We start from the raw sequence: 20,261 nt of genomic DNA on the forward strand, positions 1-20,261 counted from the left end.
GCCATATTTATCTTTTCATCAGTTGATGGACATTGGGTTGTTTCCACTTTTTGGCTGTTATGAATAATGCTGCTATGCATACTCGTGCACAAGTTTTTGTACGGACATGTTTTCAGTGTTCTTGGGTGTATACCTAGGATTGGAATTGCTGGGTCTGATGGTAAATCTTTAAGTTACTGAGGAAGAGCGAAACTGTTCTCCACAGCAGCTGCACCGTTTACATTCCCACCAGTAATGTTCGAGGGTTCCAATTTCTCCATGTGCTCACCAACACTTGTTATTGTCTGTGTTAGTTTGTTTTAATCACTGCCTTTCTACTGGGTGTGAAGTAGTATCTCATTGAATTTTTTTGTTTTGTTTTTGTTTTGTTGGCTGTGCCGGGTCTTAGTTGTGGCTCGCGGGATCTTTCGTTGTGGCGTGGGCTTCTATTTGTGGTGTGCGGCTTTTCTCTTCTCTAGTTGTGGCACGCGGGCTTAGTTGCCCCGCCACATGTGGGATCTTAGTTCCCCAACCAGGGATCAAACCCGTGTCCCCTGCATTAGAAGGCGGATTCTCTACCACTGGACCAACAGGGAAGTCCTCATTGTGGGTTTGATAGGCATTTCCTAATCACTAATGATGTTCTTGTGCTCGTTGGCCATTTGAAAATCTTGGATAAATGTATATTCAGGTCTTTTGCCCATCTTTTAATTAGGTTGTCTTTTTGTTGTTGTTATATATACTCTGGATACTAGGTCCTTATCAGATATTTGATTTGCCAATACTTTTTCCCATTTCACTTTTTTTTTTTTTTAATTTTTATTTAACTTTAATCAAATTTTTTTTTTTAAAGAAATTCACGTTCTTTTTATTTATTTATTTATTTATGACTGTATTGGGTCTTCGTTTCTGTGCGAGGGCTTTCTCTAGTTGTGGCAAGTGGGGACCACTCTTCATCGCGGTGCGCGGGCCTCTCACCATCACGGCCTCTCTTGTTGTGGAGCACAGGCTCCAGACGCGCAGGCTCAGTAATTGTGGCTCACGGGCCCAGTTGCTCCGTGGCATGTGGGATCTTCCCAGACCAGGGCTCGAACCCGTGTCCCCTGCATTGGCAGGCAGATTCTCAACCACTGCGCCACCAGGAAAGCCCCCACCTTTTTTTAAAAAATAAATTTATTTTATTTATTTATATTTGGCTGCGTTGGGTCTTCATTGCTGTGCGTGGGCTCTCTCTAGTTGCAGCGAGCGGGGGCTACTCTTTGTTGTTGTGAGCAGGCTTCTCATTGCGGTGTCTTCTCTTGTTGCGGAGCACAGGCTCTAGGAGCGCAGGCTCAGTAGTTGTGGCTTGCAGGCTCTCTAGAGCCTTGGCTCAGTAGTTGTGGCGCATGGGCTTAGTTGCTCCACGGCACGTGGGATCTTCCTGGACCAGGGCTCGAACCCATGTTCCCTGCACTGGCAGATGGACTCTTAACCACTCTGCCACCAGGGAAGCCTCCATTTCACTTTTGTGATAGTGTCCTTTGATGTACAAAGGTTTCTATTTTTTCTTTTGTTGCTTGTGCTGTTGGTATCATATTTAAGAAACTGTTGCCTAATCCAAGGTCACAAAGATTAACATTTGTGTTTTCTTCTAAGAGTTGTATAGTTTTAGCTCTTACATTTAGGTCTTTGTAGTAGTTTTTAAAATTGGGACATGTGAGTCTTACAACTTTGTTCTTTTTTTAAGATTGTTTTGGCTTCTGAGTCTTGCAATTCCATATTGTTTTAGGATCAATTTGTCAGTTTCTGCAAAAAAGATAGCTGGAATTTTAAAAGTGATTATAAAATTTAGACAGATCTTTTATCTTTTATGTTGAGCTTATTCCTAGGTATTTTATAGTTCTTGAAGTTGATGAGAATGGGATTTTCCCCCCCATTTTCATTTCTGTCACATTATTGCCAATTAAAGACAGTCTATTGATTTTTGTAAAGATACCTATTATCCAGCTGCCTTACCAAATTCCCTCATTTATTTTAGTAGATTTTATGGACATCTCTTGGGTTTCTAAACATAGCTGTCTCTTCCAATACTTATTATCAGTTATTTTGTTGTTCTGTCCTACTTAATCAGCTTCACCCTTCAGAACAACCTTGATAATCATGATGATGGCAGCTTACCTTTCTACCTTGTCCACTTGGTTTTAGGTGCTAGATTTCGGTAAATAGTGTTTATTATATTTACATTGTATTCTTTTTTCCTATTTTTCTTGAAAGTTGTTATTAGGAATAGTGACTGAATTTTGTTATCTTTCAGTGCCTATGCATAGAAGAATATGGTTTTTCTTCTTAATTTGTTGATGTAATGAATTATGTTGATGGATTTCCCAAAGTGGAACCATTCTTGCATTCTGGAATAATACCCTACTTGGTCATGGAGTAGTAATTCTTTTGATGCACTGCTGGATTCAGTTTGCTAATATTTTCTTTTACATTTTTGCATCTATATTCACAAATAAAATTGTCAGGGTTTTTTTTTTGGTGCTATTTTATGTTTTGTTATCTTGTCTGTGAATTGGAGTACTTTTCTATTTTATGCTCTAAATAATATTGGAATTATTTTTAGATAGCTGTAAAACCATCTAGACTAGGAATCTTTAAAAAATCTGTTATAATTACCTTTCTAATTTCTTCTGTGGTTATTGGGTCTGTTCCCTTTCACTTTTTAAGTCAGTTGTAGTGATGTAAAGTCCCATTAATAAGGTGCTCACCATTGGATATAATCCAGTTCTTGTTCCCTAGTTCCTATTCTCAAATGTGGGTGGCCAAAGCTGTACTGGGGGGGTGGGCGTGGAAGGGGGTTTGGAGGCGACCCCCAGATGGGACTCTCTCAGTTTAAGGAGAGCGTTTTTTACTTTGCAAGGGCTCAACAGAAGGAGCAGTGCGCAGCTCTCCAGTGGGCGGAGACAGCCGCCACGCCAGCCTCAGCCCCTCGCAGAGCCTGGCTCCTCTCCCGCTCCCCACCGCTGCCATGCATGTGGTCCCGAGCATCTTGCTGCACAGGTGTCCCTCCCTCACTCCTAGAATCGGCCAAGAAAGCAGGACAGCCACCTGCCCAGGAACGCTGACCTCCTTCAGGTCTTGGGTGCACAAGCTTGATGCTGAGTCCTTGGAAAATTAAAAAAACTGGTTGTCATTCATCTTGCAGTGATGCAACCCTGCATTTTATGGGATTGAAGTGTTTGGACCCTATCTGTGACATTACGGTAGGGTCTGGCGGTGGTCCAGCATGTACTCGGAAGCCATCCATTTCCTTTCGATTTTCAGTTTTGTTGCCCTGGTCTGTGCATAGCATCTCCTATAGTTTTCTCAGTCTCTTCCATTTTTGGGGCTGTCCTATCCATTCTGTTCCCAGTAACGGCACATTTGTCTTCTCTCTTTCTGAATTGGAGCTTCCCCTCTTTGGGCCACTTCCTGGACCACCAGCTGGACTCGGAATAGCTTCCAAGCCAGACCCCTTGCTGCCCTTTTGTTTGTAGCACCATTTTAGGACATAGGTTCTTGAGTGTTAAGCTCCAGATCTCTCTTCCTATTTCCTGCTTCTCCCGAAAGACTGATAGTGAGATATTTGATGGTATGCCGTTAAACGGACATGTCTTCCCTAGATTCAAATCTGATATGTAGGCCACAAAGATAAATCCAAGGAATTATGGTTGAACTAATTCAGTATAGACCATTCTTTTGTGTGTGTTTATGTCTGATGAGCCCGCTTTGGAAACAAGGTAAAAATACAGTGCATTTAAGAAGGGATTTCAGGGCACTTTACATTCATTTATGACAATTGCGTGTCTGTGTTAGGGGGCTGACATACATCGTGCCGTTATGTAAATTGTCTTACACAAGAGCTTGAGAAGCTCGCAGGGTGGCTATTGTCCTCGGGTGGTGTGTGTTCCGGTGGTTGTGGCTTTGTTCCCCAGAGGAAGAAGCTCAAGTCTGGACAGCCCGTTGGCCTGCGGGGCCTCCCTTTGCTTAGAGGCCGAGCAGCTTGGAGGAGACAGGCCCGGGATGCAGCCTTATGCTGGGATCTCCTTGGCTCCGGGAGATGAGTCGCTCCACACACACCCCGGGCTCCCGGCCATTTTTCTCTCTGTTCCTTGGGTCTGAGAGCCCTGCCCGGCTCAGAGGAAGTGCAGGGAGTTGATTCTCATGTAGCGGGAGAAGAGCACGTAGAGGTGGCGGAACCAGAGCAGCTGGCTGCGGTGGCAGGACATGGCTTTCTGGAAGAATCAGAGGACGGTCATGAGTGCTGGCGCCGGCCGTTCGTCGTTTCCGCCCTGCTTCCGCCCCTTCAGGCCTCCTCCCACCCACATACTGCAAGCTATGGCCTGATCCGGCTTCTGCTATGCCCTTCGAACCCCTCTGGATTGGCCTCCCCCTCCCGTCTCCTGAAACCCGATGTGGTAACAGCAGAGGATGCTGATGCAGCCGAGAACTTTCTCAGTTTAACATTTAACAACCTTGTGGGTAAAGGACTATTATTACTGCTTTTTTTTTTTTTTTTTTTAACAGATGAGGAAACTGATTCATCCGTCTCAAATAGCAAGGAGGTAGTAAAGCTGAGATTGAACCCAGAGCCATCTGGTTGATTGTGGAGCCTACATTCTTAATCCCTTGGCTCCACTACCCTGCATATGTAACTCATATAGGGCTGTTTTGTGCCGAGACTCCTATGGATTAGCTAAGCTGGGTAATTACAGTCACTCTTAGAAGAAGAAGAAAAGGAATAGTACCCATACGTACTGGCTCTCCTTGCCATACAGTGGGGGAAATGTTATCCTGTTATTCAGATCTAGTGTAGCTCAGTTTTTAAACAGAATAGATCATAACAACTGATTTAACTAGATGTAACCTATATAAATGGTTCCTGTTTTTCTCTAAGTAGCATAATTAATGCTTTTAATCTAAGCTAATATCATTGCAAACCTTTATGTAAAAAACTCATTTTATATTCACTATCGGAACATCCGTGGCTTTAGAGATGTAAACACCCCTGTGATGACTGCGAGCTTTAAGTTGATAAAGAGAACTGTCGCCATATTCAGGCAGAATATTACACAGCATGGTTTCAACAGGAAATACAACTAAAATTTTTAAATAAAAATGACTTTCAGAAACAAAATGGATGTGCGAACTCACAGAATAGTGTTTCAATTTTGAAGACCATAGTGAGAATAAAATGTTCATTTTAGAAAAACGTTGAGGGAAGGTAGGAACTCTGTGGTCCAAACACACTTGTCTACTCGTGAGAGATTCCGAGTCACAGGGGCTTCCCACATCCTGCTGCCCAGGTGGCCAGTTTTGTAGATTCCCTCATCTTGCAGTGGCTGCAGCACCCACTCAATAACATGGGCACTTACAGTAATTATATATTTATGGCCAGTTTGGTTTTTTACAAGCTTTTCTTCCTATTACTTTTTTTTTTTATTTTTTTTTTTTATTTTTTTTCCTATTACTTTTTGTTCAAAATTTTCAAAGGAATACTGCAAAATATCAAAATTGTTTCTATTTCCTCCCTACTTTTGGAACATTTTCACTACATGTGTTTCAAAACTATGATTTTTCTGATTATATAGTACCGTATCATTTACCTGCTAAATGTTAGCTCCCTTTTTGGGCCTCATAAATTATACTAGTGAACATTCTTGTACATCAGTCTCTGGACACAACTTTATTTCTTTAGGATAAAATTCTGGAAATAAAAATTAGTGGGTCAGAGAAAGTATAGATTTATTGATATATTGCTCTGCAACCCGTCTGTGTCTACTTAATGTATCAAGAACTTCAAAAGATAAGTACAACTTCTGAGAAGACTTCTGATATTTACTACTGTTGCTTCCCAGAAAATGATAGCCATTTACACACCTATTTCATTTAATGGCTCAACATGGGTTCTAGCCTTTGAACATTTCCACCTGGAAAGCAAAAATGGAAAGGGTCAAGGCTAGAACTCCTCAGCAGCCTTCTCAGACCACCTGCCCCACCGACCACCAAGAGTTTTCACCAGGAGGGCCTCGCTGGGCCTGACTCCTCAGCCGGCAACCCGTGGTCAGCCCCCGTGGCTCTTTACAGAGGCTCCTGGCAGGTCTGAGTTCCTCTTGGCTCAAGCTGGGAGCGCTGGTCCACGTGTAACAGGGAAAAACCGGTGAATCGAGATGTCCAACCGTAAGGGGTGTGTGACCTATTTTATGGTGCACCCATGCCATGGAACACAGGCAGACATTACAATGTGAACACCTAATAACCCTGGAGAAAATGGTCATGATGTTGCTAAAGTAGGTTTCAAATAAGCAGGCTCTGTGTCCCCCGCTCTAAATGCCTGTGTATGAATACTCTTTATGGAGGGCGTATATACTGTCAAGAGTGACTACCCCTGAGGGGTGGGCTTGCAGGCAGTGGGGTTTCTTCTTTTATGTATTTCCAGATTTTCTACACTGAGCCTGTAGTTATTTGCTTTTTTTCCAGCACATATTATTTCCATAATCAGAAGAAAATGTGCAAGTCCCTGGTCTACGGCTCCCAGGGTCTGGCTGTGGGCCAGCTCTGGGGACAGAACCGCTGTGGAAGGCCTCGGTGAGGGGCTTCGAGGAGCCAGGGACGGGGCGCAGACCTGGGGGGGAGTACAGGGGTGAGCGGGGCGGTCCTCACCTGGGCCTGGGCCACCTCTCGGCGGCTGAGCACGAAGAGGGCGTCGCGGGCGAGCAGCAGGGAGCAGGGCAGGTCCAGCAGTGAGAGGTACTTGCGCAGCAGGTTCACAGACTGGAGCGTGAGCACCGAGCACCCTGGGGGGTGGGCAGAGGGGAGACTTGCTGCCTCAGGCAGATCTTCCTGAGTACCACCCCTCCCTCCGGGCTCAGGGCAGGGCAGTGTCACCAGAGCTGCTCTTTGCCCGTCATTCTCACAGACAAGAAGGGTGAAAGGGCCCCAGAACCCCTGGCGGCCGCCCTCTACCTGCTCTGCGCCCCCAGCAGGGAAGGGTCGGCTGCTAGAGGCTGGGATCGAGGCCCAGGGAGAGGGGATGCAGATAGGATTTCTGTCCTGGGAGGCCAGAGACCTGGTTCCTGCTCGTCACTAAAGAACTGACGGGCTTGGGGAAGTCCTTTCACCTCTGTGAGCCTCAGTTTCCCCATCTGTATGATGGTGTTGGTCCTGAGCGTGGGACCGGCCTGTTTCCCAGGGTTGATACAAGGATCAAACACACTAGAGTCGTGTTCTGAAGCCCCCGTGGCACCACCAGCCAGAAGGGCCATCATTCCATCCCCAGGGCTCTCCTGTGAGGGTGCACATCGTGACAGAAGCCAGCTCCGGGAGGTTAGGGGGTGTCGCACAGAAACTGGCCAAGCGGGTCAGATGCCTTCCTGTGAGTTGGGAAGAGTTTCAGACCCGTCCGGCACCCATCCGTCACCCACAGCCTGGCCAGTTAACTGGGGGATGGGTGTGGGTTTGGGTGGACATCCTGAAAGGGTACCAGAGGCGGAGCAGACCTGGCCAGGGAGAAACCAGGCGGGTGAGGGGCAAGGCCTGCGGAGGTGGTTAGCTTCCTGTGTCAGCCCGACTGGGTCCTGCGTGCTCAGATACTCGGCTAAACGTTGCTTCTGGGTGTGTCTGTGTTCCACGGTTGAACTGGATGACTTGGTAAAGCAGAAGGCTTCCCCAGCGTGGGTGGGCCTCATCCAATCCATCGAGGGCCCGGACAGAAGGCGGAGGAAGGGAGAATCCGTTCCTGTCCGTCTGACTGCAGAGCTGGACATCGGTCTTCTGCCCCGAGACTGAGATTTACACCATCGGCTCCCCTGTTCTCAGGCTGAGTGACGCCCCAGCTCTCCTGGGCCTCCGGCTTGCCGACGGCGGATCCCGAGCTTTGTCGGCCTCCGTAATCGTGTGAGCCAATTCCTTACTTTATATGTATATATATAAGTGCGTATAGCACCATATCTGTCTACCTGTGTGTCCTGTTTGGTTCTGTTTCTCCGGAGAGCCCCGACTACATGCTCCTCCCTCACACCCGGAGGGTACTTCCCAGTGGATACAACCTGATTTCAAGACCCCGGGACCCGCCGAGACAGGCACACTGAGCTGAGAGTGTGGCCCTGCATCCCCCCACCCCCGCCCTGCCCGGCTTGGCTGAGGGCAGCTCTCTGTGTGTTTACCACTTTCACCCTAGACGGATAGTAACGGTGACCTTTTACAAGAGGGACGGGCCTTACCTTTAGGTAACTTCCCTTCTGCGTGCAGGGTCCTGGAGGAGGGAAAGGACAGGTGAGAGCATCCCTCTGCAGTTACCAGGCAGGGCCTTCAGAGCCACGCCTGCCCCACCCTGGGGTCCCTCCACTGTCGGTTTCTAGGCAGTTTCTTGAGTATAAGTCACCATATAGATTCCCTGGATTCCACACCTTTGGCTACAGCTGAAGGGACCAGGGTGGGTCCCTTACCCAAGGTCAGCCGATCTGGAGGTGGCCAGTGGCTTATGAAGTGCCCCGGTCCAAGCTTTGCCCAACAGATATGAAGGTAAGGACACTGGACTCTTTGAAGTTTTTCTCTTTTGAAATTGAGATGTGAGAGTGGTGGAGAATATTTAAAATGTTAATTGGTATTTCCTCTCTGATGCCCCTTTCTCCTATTTGACACCCTGCCCCACCCCTTCTGACAGTAGAGGCCCTTCTGTGCTCACTGCCTTAAGAGGAGGGGTGAGGTGGGTCCACCAGCAATGAACTTGTTGTTTTGAAAGCTGAGGGATGGAGGGATGGGGCAGAGTCCCCTCCCCCCACCAACACACAGACACACGTATTCATCTGGAAGGGATTCTCGGGTGCAGGGGTTAAAGATGAGAAGTTGGGAGGGAACGGATAAACTGACAGGCCTGCCACCCGCCCCCCGGCAGAGCTGGAGGAATAGAAAACCCTGAGGTCAGAGGCGGCTTGTCCTGCGCTCTGGGTAGAGCCCTGGGGATGATCTCCAGGGAAGGAGCTGGGAGGCAGCGTCTAGGTGGAGGAGGAAGGGGCCCTGGAGACGCGCCTGGGAACGGCACTTCAAGCCCTGAAAGGCGTTGGGCGCGTTCAGAAGAGGGTCATAAAATCAGTCCTTCACATCAGGCTGCCCCCTCCTTCCCCAGGCCACGTCCAGCAAGCTGCTCACGGGCCCAGGGGGAGCACGGCTGCAGAGGTCAGGACACACGCTCTAGGTCTGCATGACCCCAAGTAAGTCCCTCAAGATGTGTGAGGATCAGGGTTTTTTTACTGGTGAAATGCAGGTGCATGCCAGTGAAATGGAGAGGCTGCAAAGAACAAGTAAGGTTTCCTATGACGTGCACATCCTCCTCCTCCTTCAGAAAGATCTGAAATTGTGCACAAAATACACAGCAGGAGAGAACAAATAAGCTGGAGTAAGAGGAGGGAAAAGAGGGTGCAGCCAGGAGGGACGCCGGTCCACAGAACTCAGTCCTTAGTCCTGCGCGTGTGCTCCAAGGGGCTGGAACTTGGCCCTAAAGCTTTCTGTGGCCAAAGCGGGGGATAGATCAAATCCGTTCCCCCACTTGCCGTATCCGGGGTGGGGAAACTCAGCTGTTCAGGAGACGAGACCATAACACCAGGACTCGAGGGTGGGCCGCGACGGGGAGACCAGCCACCCGGAGAGTCAGAGCGCCCTACCTGGCAGCCGCGTACAGAGCGGCGTGGTTGCTGTGGCCGCTCACACCCCCCGCGTCGAAGGTCACCACCTGCAGAGACACACAGGGTTTCACTCCGGGCCGGACCTGTCTCTCCCGCCTCGTCCCCGCGGCCCGGGAAGGACAGGAGGACCCAGAACCCTGCGCCTGTTCACGTTCTGAGTGTATCTGAACTGACGTGGGAGCGGGTCGGGGGTGTGTGACCACTGTTCGGCCGACTGTGTGGACACCGTGGCTGTGGGTTTGACTGTTCACTCTTCTCTATCTTTTTTAAAAAGTAAATTTATTTATTTAATTTATTTATTTTGGCTGGGTTGGGTCTTCGTTGCTGCGCGCAGGCTTTCTCTAGTTGCGGCGAGCGGGGGCTACTCTTCGTTGCGGTGCACAGGCTTCTCATTGCAGTGGATTCTCTTGTTGCGGAGCACGGGCTCTAGGCGCACGGGCTTCAGTAGTTGTGGCTTGTGGGCTCTAGAGCGCAGGCTCAGTAGCTGTGGCGCACGGGCTTAGTTGCTCCGCAGCATGCGGGATCTTCCCGGACCAGGGCTTGAACCCGTGTCCCCTGCATTGGCAGGTGGATTCTTAACCACTGCGCCACCAGGGAAGTCCTGACATTTTTTTTAAAAAGGCATATAAGCTAATTGCATTATGGTGGATACGTGCCATACATTTGTCAGAACCCACAGGGCGTGCAGCACCAGAACTGAACCCTAACGTGAACCAGGACTTGCGGTGAAGATGCTGTGTCAGCGCTGGTTCACTGACTGTAACACACTGTGGGCTTGGGGGCGATGCATGTCCTTTCTGCTCAATTCTGCTGCGAACCTAAAGCTGCTCTAAAAAATATACTGTATTAAAAAAAGGTCACCCCAGAACTCAGGTGCCCTGTTCTGAGCCCACCCTCCCCCGCAGCCCAGTGTGGGCCCTGTGTCCACTCCCACCTCTGACGCTAGCTGCCCCCGCCCCTCAGGCATGTCGCAGCATGTCACCCCGGGAGTGATGTCAACTTTCAGTGTCTTGGTCTCCTCATCTGTGAGATGGGAAGAGTGAGGCCTGCCCGCCTTTTCTCTCTGGGTCGAGGTGAAGGTCAAGTGAAGCCACGTGGGAGTGTAGGACCTGGACAGCAGTCAAGGCCGAGTGTCCGCTGCCCTCGGGTGGAGGTGACGCCGGGGCCGGGCTGTCACTGGCGAGCTGGGGCACACTCCCTGGTCTGGGGACTTGGGGCCACTGCAGTTTGGCTCCATCACTTCTGAAATTCTCCAAGGTCTTGTTTCTTCTTCATCCTATACCTTCTGATGAGCCCCCTCTCTTCCTGCTTCGAGGAGGGCTGAGCTGATCAGTCTCTAGCCCTGGACTCGTGCAGGTTAGGACCTGACAGCAATGGCGTCTGCGGTTCTTTGCAGAACTCCATCCACCTTCCCCGCTAAACTGCAGAAATCTCTGGGCAAATGAAGTCTTACCCAGACTCCAGTAAACAAGAGGGAATAGTGGGGCTGCTCTCGCTTCTTGAAGATAGTGGCTCACAAGACATGGTCTGTACTTTAGAGGATAAACAGCAACTCGTGTCACAGGTGCAGGACACACGACAAACACTGTCCCAAAGAGGGCGGAAGAAGTCAGGGAAAGCTTCTTGGAGAAGGCGGTCTTAAGCCGGGCCTGGACCACAAATCACTTTTCTGGGACACAGACTTGGGGAGACTCTTCTGAGAGCAGGAAAGGCACGCAGAGCGTCTGTGCCCTGAAGCTCTTCCCTGGATGTTCAGGGCCACGGCTGCAACACGGTCTAAACAACAGCCCGGCCCCTCAGTAAGGACCAACCCTGTTGATCAGCAAACAGCACCGAAGGAAGGTCCAGGTCAGAGACGGCCAAGTTCACAAAGATGGGAGTTCATCCTACAAGCAGGAGTTACTGGGAAACCAGCCGTTCCCATGCACCAAAGCGGGGTAGGGGAGAGTTTGGGGACTGGCCCTGGGGAAGCTGGGGTGCCGAGGGCCACTGCGGCCCACCTCACAGGCCCTGCCCTGTACCCCAGGCCAGCCCGGAGGACCAGCTCTGCCCCCCTGCGAGGCTTGGGGCCCTGAGAGGGTCTGAGCGTGGCCTGGGGGGTGGGGGCAAGAGGATCCAGGCCAGGCAGCAGGCCCGGGCCGTGAACCCTCCAGCTGTCACCCTCAGACCCTGTGGGAAGTACAGCCGGGAGGGGTGGGCCTGCGGCTCTGGGTGACCATATTTCCAGCCAGAACAAAGAGAGAAGCCAGCGCAGAGCCCTGCACCTCCGCCTGGTGTGGCTCAGAGCCAGCCAGTTAGGTGCCCCTTTGGCCCATGTGGAAGAAGCTCCCGCTGTATTTCTGTCATTAGAGCTCAAAGACGGTCTAATATTTCCATGAAAATCTGCTCTTAACAAATCCGTTCACTTGGAGAATTCATCACCGATAAAAGCTTAACAGCAGGGATCATCTTTTAACGAGGCTTAATCAAAACTTAAAGCAAGTGGTTGGGTCTTTAAATGGTAGAATTTAGGTATTAACTCAGGAAGGGTTAGCGCTCTTATTTTAGAGGTGGACACCTTCTTGGAGCCTTAAGATCGACTGATGGCGGGGCCCGAGAGTCGAGGTGGGTGTTCCTGGGCTGTCCGCCTCTGCAGGTGAATTGAATGCCCACTAGAGCTCTAACCGTGACCAGAGTGTTCTCCCCGCAGGGGCTGTGAATTTGTCCTCGCAATTTCTGGAGTGAGGACTCCAGGCTTAAAATCCTAGCTTCACACTTGGCGACCCTGGGCAGCTGCTGCGCCTCTGGGGGCCTCAACTTCCTCAGTGTAAGGTGAGCATTACAACAACACTTACCTCCAAAGTTACAGTGATACCTTAAAACTAAAACGCTTGGAAGAAAGCTCTGTGCCAGCGGGTCGTGGCACAGGGTCGAGGGGTCCTGCGGTTTCAGGTGGCAGCACAGGGGTGGGAGTGGGTGGGTGAAGAGGGCGCACTTTGGAAAAATCTCTGCCTCTGTCTGAGCGCTGGGATCTCAGTGACTCAGGAAAGGTGTGTGTGTCCCTCGGTGGGTTTCAGACACACGCAGTTGGGCCTCTGCTTCGAGCGGAAGGATCCCCTTACCAGGTTGATGCGGCTTTAGCGGAAGGATCCCCTTACCAGGTTGATGCGGCTGGATTCCACGTGCCGGAGGAGGACGTCGGCCACCCGCTCGGTGTCCCACCGCACGCCGGGGTCATCTGGGAAATCCCTGGAAGGAAGAAGCACAACCTGGAAACCGTTTCTAACCCGGTGCAGGCTTCCCCCGGGGCTCCGGTAGGTGTGGGGGGCAGGGGGGAGGCAGCAGCATCTGGACGAAACACGACACGCTCTGGGGGCTTTGTCTCGTGGCCGGGGGAGGGAGCAGACATCAGCGAGACACGGCTCTGTCCATGAGCTGGGGACAGGTGTGGTACCCACGAGCTCGGACGCAGGGCAGAGGGACACGTGTCTTTGTAAGAGTCAGAGGAACGCCGCGTTGATAAAAGTACCGAGTTGCTTCATTTAACCTCAGACAGCTGTGAAGGAGCCTTGATGGATGAAGTTAAGTAGCCTGTTTGTTGCAAGGTCGCTAGGGATGGATTTGACCCAGGTTTTCTGACTGTAGAGCAGAGAGGTTTCAGCCCTGGGGAGCACCGCAGCCCCATCCCCCCGGGCACCCTCAGGGGCAGAGGCCTCTGCAGGTGACTCCAAGCCTTATTGCTCCCTCCCCCTGCCACCTGCTGATCTGAGGCCAAGGCCGTGGTCTGCCTTCAGTTTGAAGATACTGTTCACAGTCTTATAAATAGATGGCCATCTCTGCCGGCTCAGGTCCTGGCAACACCCACCTGCTACTGGGAGGACACGGGCCTCTCCGCTCCCACCTGGCAGGTGGCTGTCACCTCTCCACGGACAAGGGCCGTTAACGGACCCACTTAGGACTTTGGTCAAAGGAGAGTCGCTGGAGGTTTTTCAGTAGGAAGAGGACATGACCCTCAGCACTAGATAACGCAGCTACTTCCTGTGCTTCCTTGGCTCCCTCTTCCACACCCTGGGGAGCCTCCTGCAGAGTGGCTTCAGGCTTTTCAGAGCACTGCCCTGCCAGCCGTTCCCCCATGGCAGGACAGACAGCTCAGCTGGGGGGAGTGGACAGGGAGAAAGGGAGAGGGAGGGACCGGGACAGAGTCCTGCCTTGTTCCCTGGGAGGGAGCTGAATATGGGATGGAGAACATGGCCTGCTGAGCTCAAGAGCAAGAGACAGGAAGACACCCTGGAGTGAAAACAGCTGCACACACGCCCCTGGCTGGGAGGCCCACGTAAAGGTATCAAGGCGTCATTTTGGAAGCTGGATTTACCAATAACAGTCACATGGATGGAGAAGCAGTGTAAGAGGAAGGGTAGGATGGCTGTTGGCTAAGCCCAGTTCTCGAGTCTGAAGTGCTGAAAGGTGAGCCCCTGAGTGGGGAGCTCACTGCCGCCTTCTGGGCACCTCCCTCAGAGCCAGGCCCACGGGAATAAGTATTGCTCCCTGAGGTTCTTTCAGGGCCTCTACCCTGAAAGAGGAAGTCAGCTATTTGGGGGACTCTGCTGTCGACACGCCCCTCTGTAACCCGATACATCTGATGCGTCAGCACCGCTCTTGGGATCTAGTCCAAAGTCCTCTTGGTCAGGCATTCGAGATCGCCCCAGTCTGTCTCCTATTTGACCTTCTTCTCTTGATTTGGGCGAGTAAATGAGATAACCTATGTGACAAACTTTACATTCTAAAACTGTAAAGCGATGTGTAAATGTCAGAAGAGGGTCGTAAAGTGGACCTATGTGACAAACTTTACATTCTAAAACTGTCAAGCGATGTGTAAATGTCAGAAGAGGGTCATAAAGTGGTGGCTGTTATTGAGGCATTAGCCTGATTTAGGCCCCTTCAGAAAGGAAGGAAGGCAGGGGTCCCCCATCTTTTTTCCTTGCTCTGGAAGTCCCTTGCGGAGATCTCTGTGCTGACTGCCTGCATCAGTGGTCGCTGGTTTCAAAGTGGGGTGTAGGCATCCCAGGAGGTGTGTGAGATGGTCCACTGAGGTTAAGCAAGAAATCGCCAGAATTTCTATTTATGTTTCTCTGTCTGTTTAAATGTCTATCTTGTAGCTATTTTATAAGGTATTGTACATTAACAGAGTTTGACACGTACACAATTTAAGTAAGCGCACAGATACTGGCAGTGCATATACTCCGATTTTGTTTCTTTTTGTCAGGGGCCTGTGATCAGAGCTGTGTGGAGACCCCTAGTCTAATCTACTCGCCCTACATTTTACTTCATTTTTTCCTGGATATTTTAAAACAACTTTATTGAGGTATAATTTACATACTATAAAACCTACCCATTTAAAATGTACAATTTAGTCATTTTTAGTATATGTACAGAATTTCTACATTTTATTTTACTAGCATTTTGCATATATTTAATTCTTGATTCTCTAACCTATTGTAAGTTCCCTGATGGCCAGGTGCTACGTTAGCCATTGAACAGTAAGGGGCCAGCTAGGAAAACAGAAACCACCAGGTATTTCAGAGGGAATTTAATACAGAGAGTTGCTTACCCCATTGATGGGAAGAGCTGAGAGGCCCAGCAGGGAACAAGGAGACGATCGGAGACTGGAGAAGCCACTGTCACCTCTAGGGTGGGACATCAGAGTCTAGGGACGGGGTGATGGCGGGAACTACAAGGGCAGTGGCTGGAGTCACGGAGAACATTTAGCTGCTGACGGAGGTGCTGCCCGAGGTGGAGGGAGCAGGAAAGACCCTGGTTTTCCCCTCCTCTGCCTTCAGTCTCCCATCACAGCCACCTATTGTCAGACCTGTTGAGAAGCCAGTTGATTGGCAAGGGAGCCTGGGAAGTGTGGTGTCCACTGGTCCTGAGCAAAGGCACAAGGTGTTTGGTAGTGCTCCCGGCAGGTGCCCAATGCACGTCTGCTTTCAACTGCATCCCAGTTTGTTTGTTTTTAAAAAAATATTTATTTGTTTATTTATTTGGCTGCACCGGGTCTTAGTTGCGTCATGTGGGATCTAGTTTCCTGACCAGGGATCGAACCTGGGCCCCCTGCATTGGGAGCGCGGAGTCTTAGCCACCGGACCGCCAGGGACGTCCCTGCATCCCCGTCTTGACCCTAAGCCTTCGAAGGGCAGCAGCAGTCTGGCCACCTGCCTGTCGCCCTTGTCCACCCCTCTGGGAATGCAGTAGCCCGCTAGCTGCTCGGGTGTGGAGGGCAGCAGGGAGCACCGTCAGGAGGTCGTGGAGGTCACTGCCGGGCAAGCAGGACTCCAGGCTCAGGGAAGGGAGACGTGGCAGCGGTTGACGGGCAGCTTCACCCCCGCAGCTCAGGGACGGAGCACCGCCCACGCTCAGAGGGTCCAGTGTCACCAGGAGGCAGTGTGATGCCAGGACGGACCACAGAACACCCGAGTTCCAGCTCCCTGCTCACCAGGTGAGCGGGGCACGCGCTGTGTCATCAGGAAAGCTGGGAGAACCTGGGCCACACCTGGTGACCTCCTGAGAGCCCTGACTTCTAGGACTTTATGTTGCAAGAAGTTTCTGAGGGCGGTTAAAACACTGACCATGGATGGTCGTTTTTAGGAAAGAGGAGGGGTCTTGGATGGTAAATAGCATCCTGTTCCCTTTACTTCCCCAGAGCTCAGCCACGCTCCCAGTGCTTCCCGATGGCCTTTTCCTAGCGCAGTGTTTGTTCATTACTGGGTACTTTGCACTGGAATAGTGCCTGGCACAGAGTAGGCACGCGTTATATGTTGTCTTCTCCTTATTATTTTGTAATGTTTTCCTATTTCCCAAGAGACAGAGGGATTACTTGTCATCATGAGGAAGAACTGAGATTGATTTTGGACTAGTGTCCCCCAGTGGCTGCCGATCTGTGGGTCTGATGAGGGCGGAGCATGTAGAGATGGTCTCCCCAGTGTCTCACGCTGTCTTGCTCTAAGTCTGTCTGTGATGGGACTGGAACGTGACATCATCCCGGAGAGGTGAAATCATCGAAGTCAGGAAAACAGCCTTCTGCTTCCCTGTCCCTGGAGCCCTCCCTTCATGTGGCCTCCGGCCTCTGATAACTTGGGATTCCTCTCCGCTCTTCTTTCTACCCAGCCAAATCTAACACATCCTGTACAGCCTCCTCCACGGACCCTTCTGGATGGAGTTTGGGGCCCTCATTTCTGAAAACAACTGCAAGTCCAGGGGTTCCCCCAGCCACCCTCGGGGTGATAATTCCCTGGAAGCACTCGCAGAACTCACCGAGAGCTATGATGTGCACAGTTAACAGGTTTTCACCGGGAAAGGATACAAAGTAAAAGAGTAAAATCAGAAAAGGAGGAGACACGTAGGGCAGAGTCCGGGGGCATTGTAAAGGCGGATGGTCTGTGGTCCTCTCCCCGTGGAGTCTGGGCGCCGTTCTCCCAGCACTGACGTGTCACAGTACGCACGGAGCATCGCCGCCAGCCGGGGGCGCTCACGCGAGCTGTGTGGTCAGAGTTCTTATCGGGGCCCCATCACTTAGACAGGATTGATTGGTTGCTGACCGGCTGCCCAGGTGGTTGATCTCAGCCTCCAGGTGAGCTTGACACCGCGTGACCCACAGCCCCACCCGAAGCTCCGATGTGGTGCCACCCCCTCCCCAAACAAAGGCACTGCCATCAGGTATGCCAGAGATTACTTCCCAGAAGCCAAGCGCAAAGGCCAGACCTCTTTTCGGACATGGCCAAATTCTTTACTACGGACTTCCTTGCATTTAGGAACCTTACTGAACTTTTCTACCAACTATGGCTTGGGACAGCCACACTTCACACCTAATTAGTGCAACATTCTGCTAATTTCCATTGTTTTGTGTGTCTCTCTACCTGTAGTCAAGTATGAGAATAGATCTGTGTCTCACCTGTGTCTCATGTGGTACTTTGCACAATTCAAGTCAACCCAGTTTATGTAAATAAACAACAACAATAAATGAGCTCTGCCGTGTGCCAGGCACCGACCGCACTGAGGAGCTTAAGTGGTTGGCTGAGCCACAGGCAGATGCACCTACCTGCCTTTGGGGGTTGGAACATACAAGTAAGAGCTTTGGAAGATAGCAATTTTATAAAACAGATTAGGGACAAAAAAAAAAAAAAATATATATATATATATATGAATTGCAGAGGGGAGCAAGGCGTCCCAATGGGACCACTTCCCCTCAAGGTAGGAAAATATAAAATTTGATACTGGGAAACTTCAAACAGAGAAATGTAGAAAAAGTGACTCCTTTGAGACCAACTACGTGAGTTGTCTTCTTCCTAAAGTTCAACCCTAATCAACTCAAGGCTTGGGTCCAAGTAATAACTTCTGCAATAGTTCCTTTCTTCTCTGATGGATTAACAGTTCTGCCTTAGATAAACATGCTGGCAGAGGTGTAAACACAAGTGTGAGTCAGCCGTTGGACCCCTCCTTAAGGGAGAGCTGGTGAGTGGCCTTTGCCCTGTTTTCCTTTGTGCTGTCCTGCTTCTTGCCGGCTGGAGTTGGCGGAGGGTGACTGGAGTTGAAGCAGCCGTTTTGGTGCGTGAAGTAGCCTTAGGTATGAAAGCCAGACACAGTGGAGTCGCCACAGAGAAGGAGCCCTGGCCCTTCACACCAGGCCCAGACGGTGCAACTCCTATCACAGTTATTGTAGTTATAGTGGGTTTTCTGTGATTTGATGCATAACCAGATCCTGATTTATATACGGCCAGAATTTTGTAAAGCCTCCATTTTATTGATTATTTAGGCTGTTTCCAATTTTTATTATTGAAATAAGGTGGTAACTAGCATCCTAATACATAACTGTTTGTATGCATCTCTCAATATTTCCTTGGGATAAAATCATAGAGACGTACCTTCAGGGTCAAAGGTGAAGTGAGGAGAACCTGGGTAGATCTCCCTCTGAGGAACCATGTTAAGAGGAGGTGAAGGGACTTCCCTGGCGGTCCAGTGGTTAAGACTCCGTGCTTCCACTGCAGGGTTCAACCCCTGGTTGGGGAACCAAGATCCCACATGCCGTGTGGCATGGCCAAAAATAAGTAAATAAACAAATAAAACAGTATAAAAAATTTAAAAAAAAAGAGGAGGAGGTGGAAAGCATGTTAACTCACAAGGAACAGCGTCACGGAGAGAGAGCCGTGCATGTCACAGGCGGGAAGGAAAGGCTAACAGGGGCAACTGTTATCCAGGGCTCCAGTCTTTCTAAACAACTCAGGTGTTTTGTACCTACTTCCTTATCCCTAAGAGCTCCCTGAAAAGGCCAGTTCATTTACATTCTGTGACAGCTGGAGAGAGCGGGTTGGAAGGGAATGAGTTACACGTGGAGTAGGCGCCGACGGCTGGCTGAGCAGGGCTGTAAGGGAACACGTGTGTTGTCAGGGCCCCAATTTCATCTTGTTAACCAACCCTTCTCCTGGGAAATCACGTGGATGTAATTCAAAGCCAATAGGAAAGCAGAGGTCAAGCCCTAAGAGTAGTCAGGCTTCATATTTAAGGAACATCTGGACTCGCCTTCCTACCTGAGGCAAATGTGATGGGTTTGCTTCAGCAGCTGACAGGTATTCTGCAGCTGCTCGTTCCTCTCCCCGAACCCAGATCTGAGCAGGCGAACTATTGAGAGGTCCTAGAAACTTCCTTTAATTATTAGCAAGCTCCTTCTTGGCTTTTATTGCAATTTTAATGAAAAGAGTATGGAAATGCCTCAGACGCTGATGTGTGCCTGGGTAGCTCTGCTAAGATGTAAAGCTGAGTAACCCTTTCTGGCTGAGACAGGATATGGTGGGCTGAAAACAAGTTTCTGGCCAGGTTTGGCCAAGTAGAGCAGAGATGACACCTCTGAAGACCTGAGGACAAGGACAAGCAGGGATTGCACCAGGCGCCCTCACCCGACGCGCCTTCTCCTTCCAGGAGAATTCCCGCCTACAGAGCCCTTCAGCCCAGAAACGGTCAAGCTGAAGCTGCTCTGAAATGTCTGGAAAGTCACAATCAAGAGGCCCGCGGTCTCTCCCGCTCCTCACTCTAAATCTCTAGTCAATCAGGTGATGTTTCCTGATAAAGAAGCCAGCCGTGGAGAACCAGGAGTGGGGGTGGAATTTCCAAGGTTGTTTACAGACGAAGACTGGAGACTACTTAAAACATTAAGAAGGCCTAGGAAAGATTGTTTAAAGAAAACAGGTATTTTACAAAGCAAGAAATGCAAGCTGCCAACATATATTCTTTTGATTCTCAGAAAAAGTCAAGCAAATGCAAAATGAAAGCAGGACATGGTGTGGAGGAGGGCTCACAGGAAAGGGCGCGGTTCTGTCCCCCGCTCGAGCTTAAATGGCTGCACCTGGGTGCAAGGGCAGTTTGGCTACGTGCGATTATTCGTGCTCTTTGACCTTATCTTTCTAGAAATTGACTCTAAGGAAATAATCAGCCTAAAAGTCAAAGTCCGATCAGGCAGAGACACCACTTTCACTGCAATTACAGGGGGAAAGAGGCCGGCAGTTCTGTTGTTCTGCCACCAGGGAGCAATTTCTCTAACTTCCTGAATTGTGGTTT

General features: G+C 50.2%; 1 protein-coding gene across 1 annotated transcript in view; it reads right to left on the reverse strand.

Moving 5' to 3' along the window:
* Positions 1-2,076: 2,076 nt before the first annotated feature.
* Positions 2,077-20,261, reverse strand: part of PIGL (phosphatidylinositol glycan anchor biosynthesis class L) — a 52,721-nt gene continuing 34,536 nt past the window's right edge. The window contains exons 3-7 of the mRNA XM_036835431.1: positions 12,818-12,908; positions 9,660-9,727; positions 8,220-8,251; positions 6,661-6,794; positions 2,077-4,232 (exon numbers count right to left, since the gene is read on the reverse strand). Coding sequence (XP_036691326.1) covers positions 4,134-4,232; positions 6,661-6,794; positions 8,220-8,251; positions 9,660-9,727; positions 12,818-12,908 — 424 coding nt within the window. The 3' untranslated portion in view covers positions 2,077-4,133. The remainder of the gene's footprint in view (positions 4,233-6,660; positions 6,795-8,219; positions 8,252-9,659; positions 9,728-12,817; positions 12,909-20,261) is intronic.

The sequence above is a fragment of the Balaenoptera musculus genome, chromosome 20, assembly GCF_009873245.2.
Source record: "Balaenoptera musculus isolate JJ_BM4_2016_0621 chromosome 20, mBalMus1.pri.v3, whole genome shotgun sequence".
Lineage (NCBI taxonomy): Eukaryota > Metazoa > Chordata > Mammalia > Artiodactyla > Balaenopteridae > Balaenoptera > Balaenoptera musculus.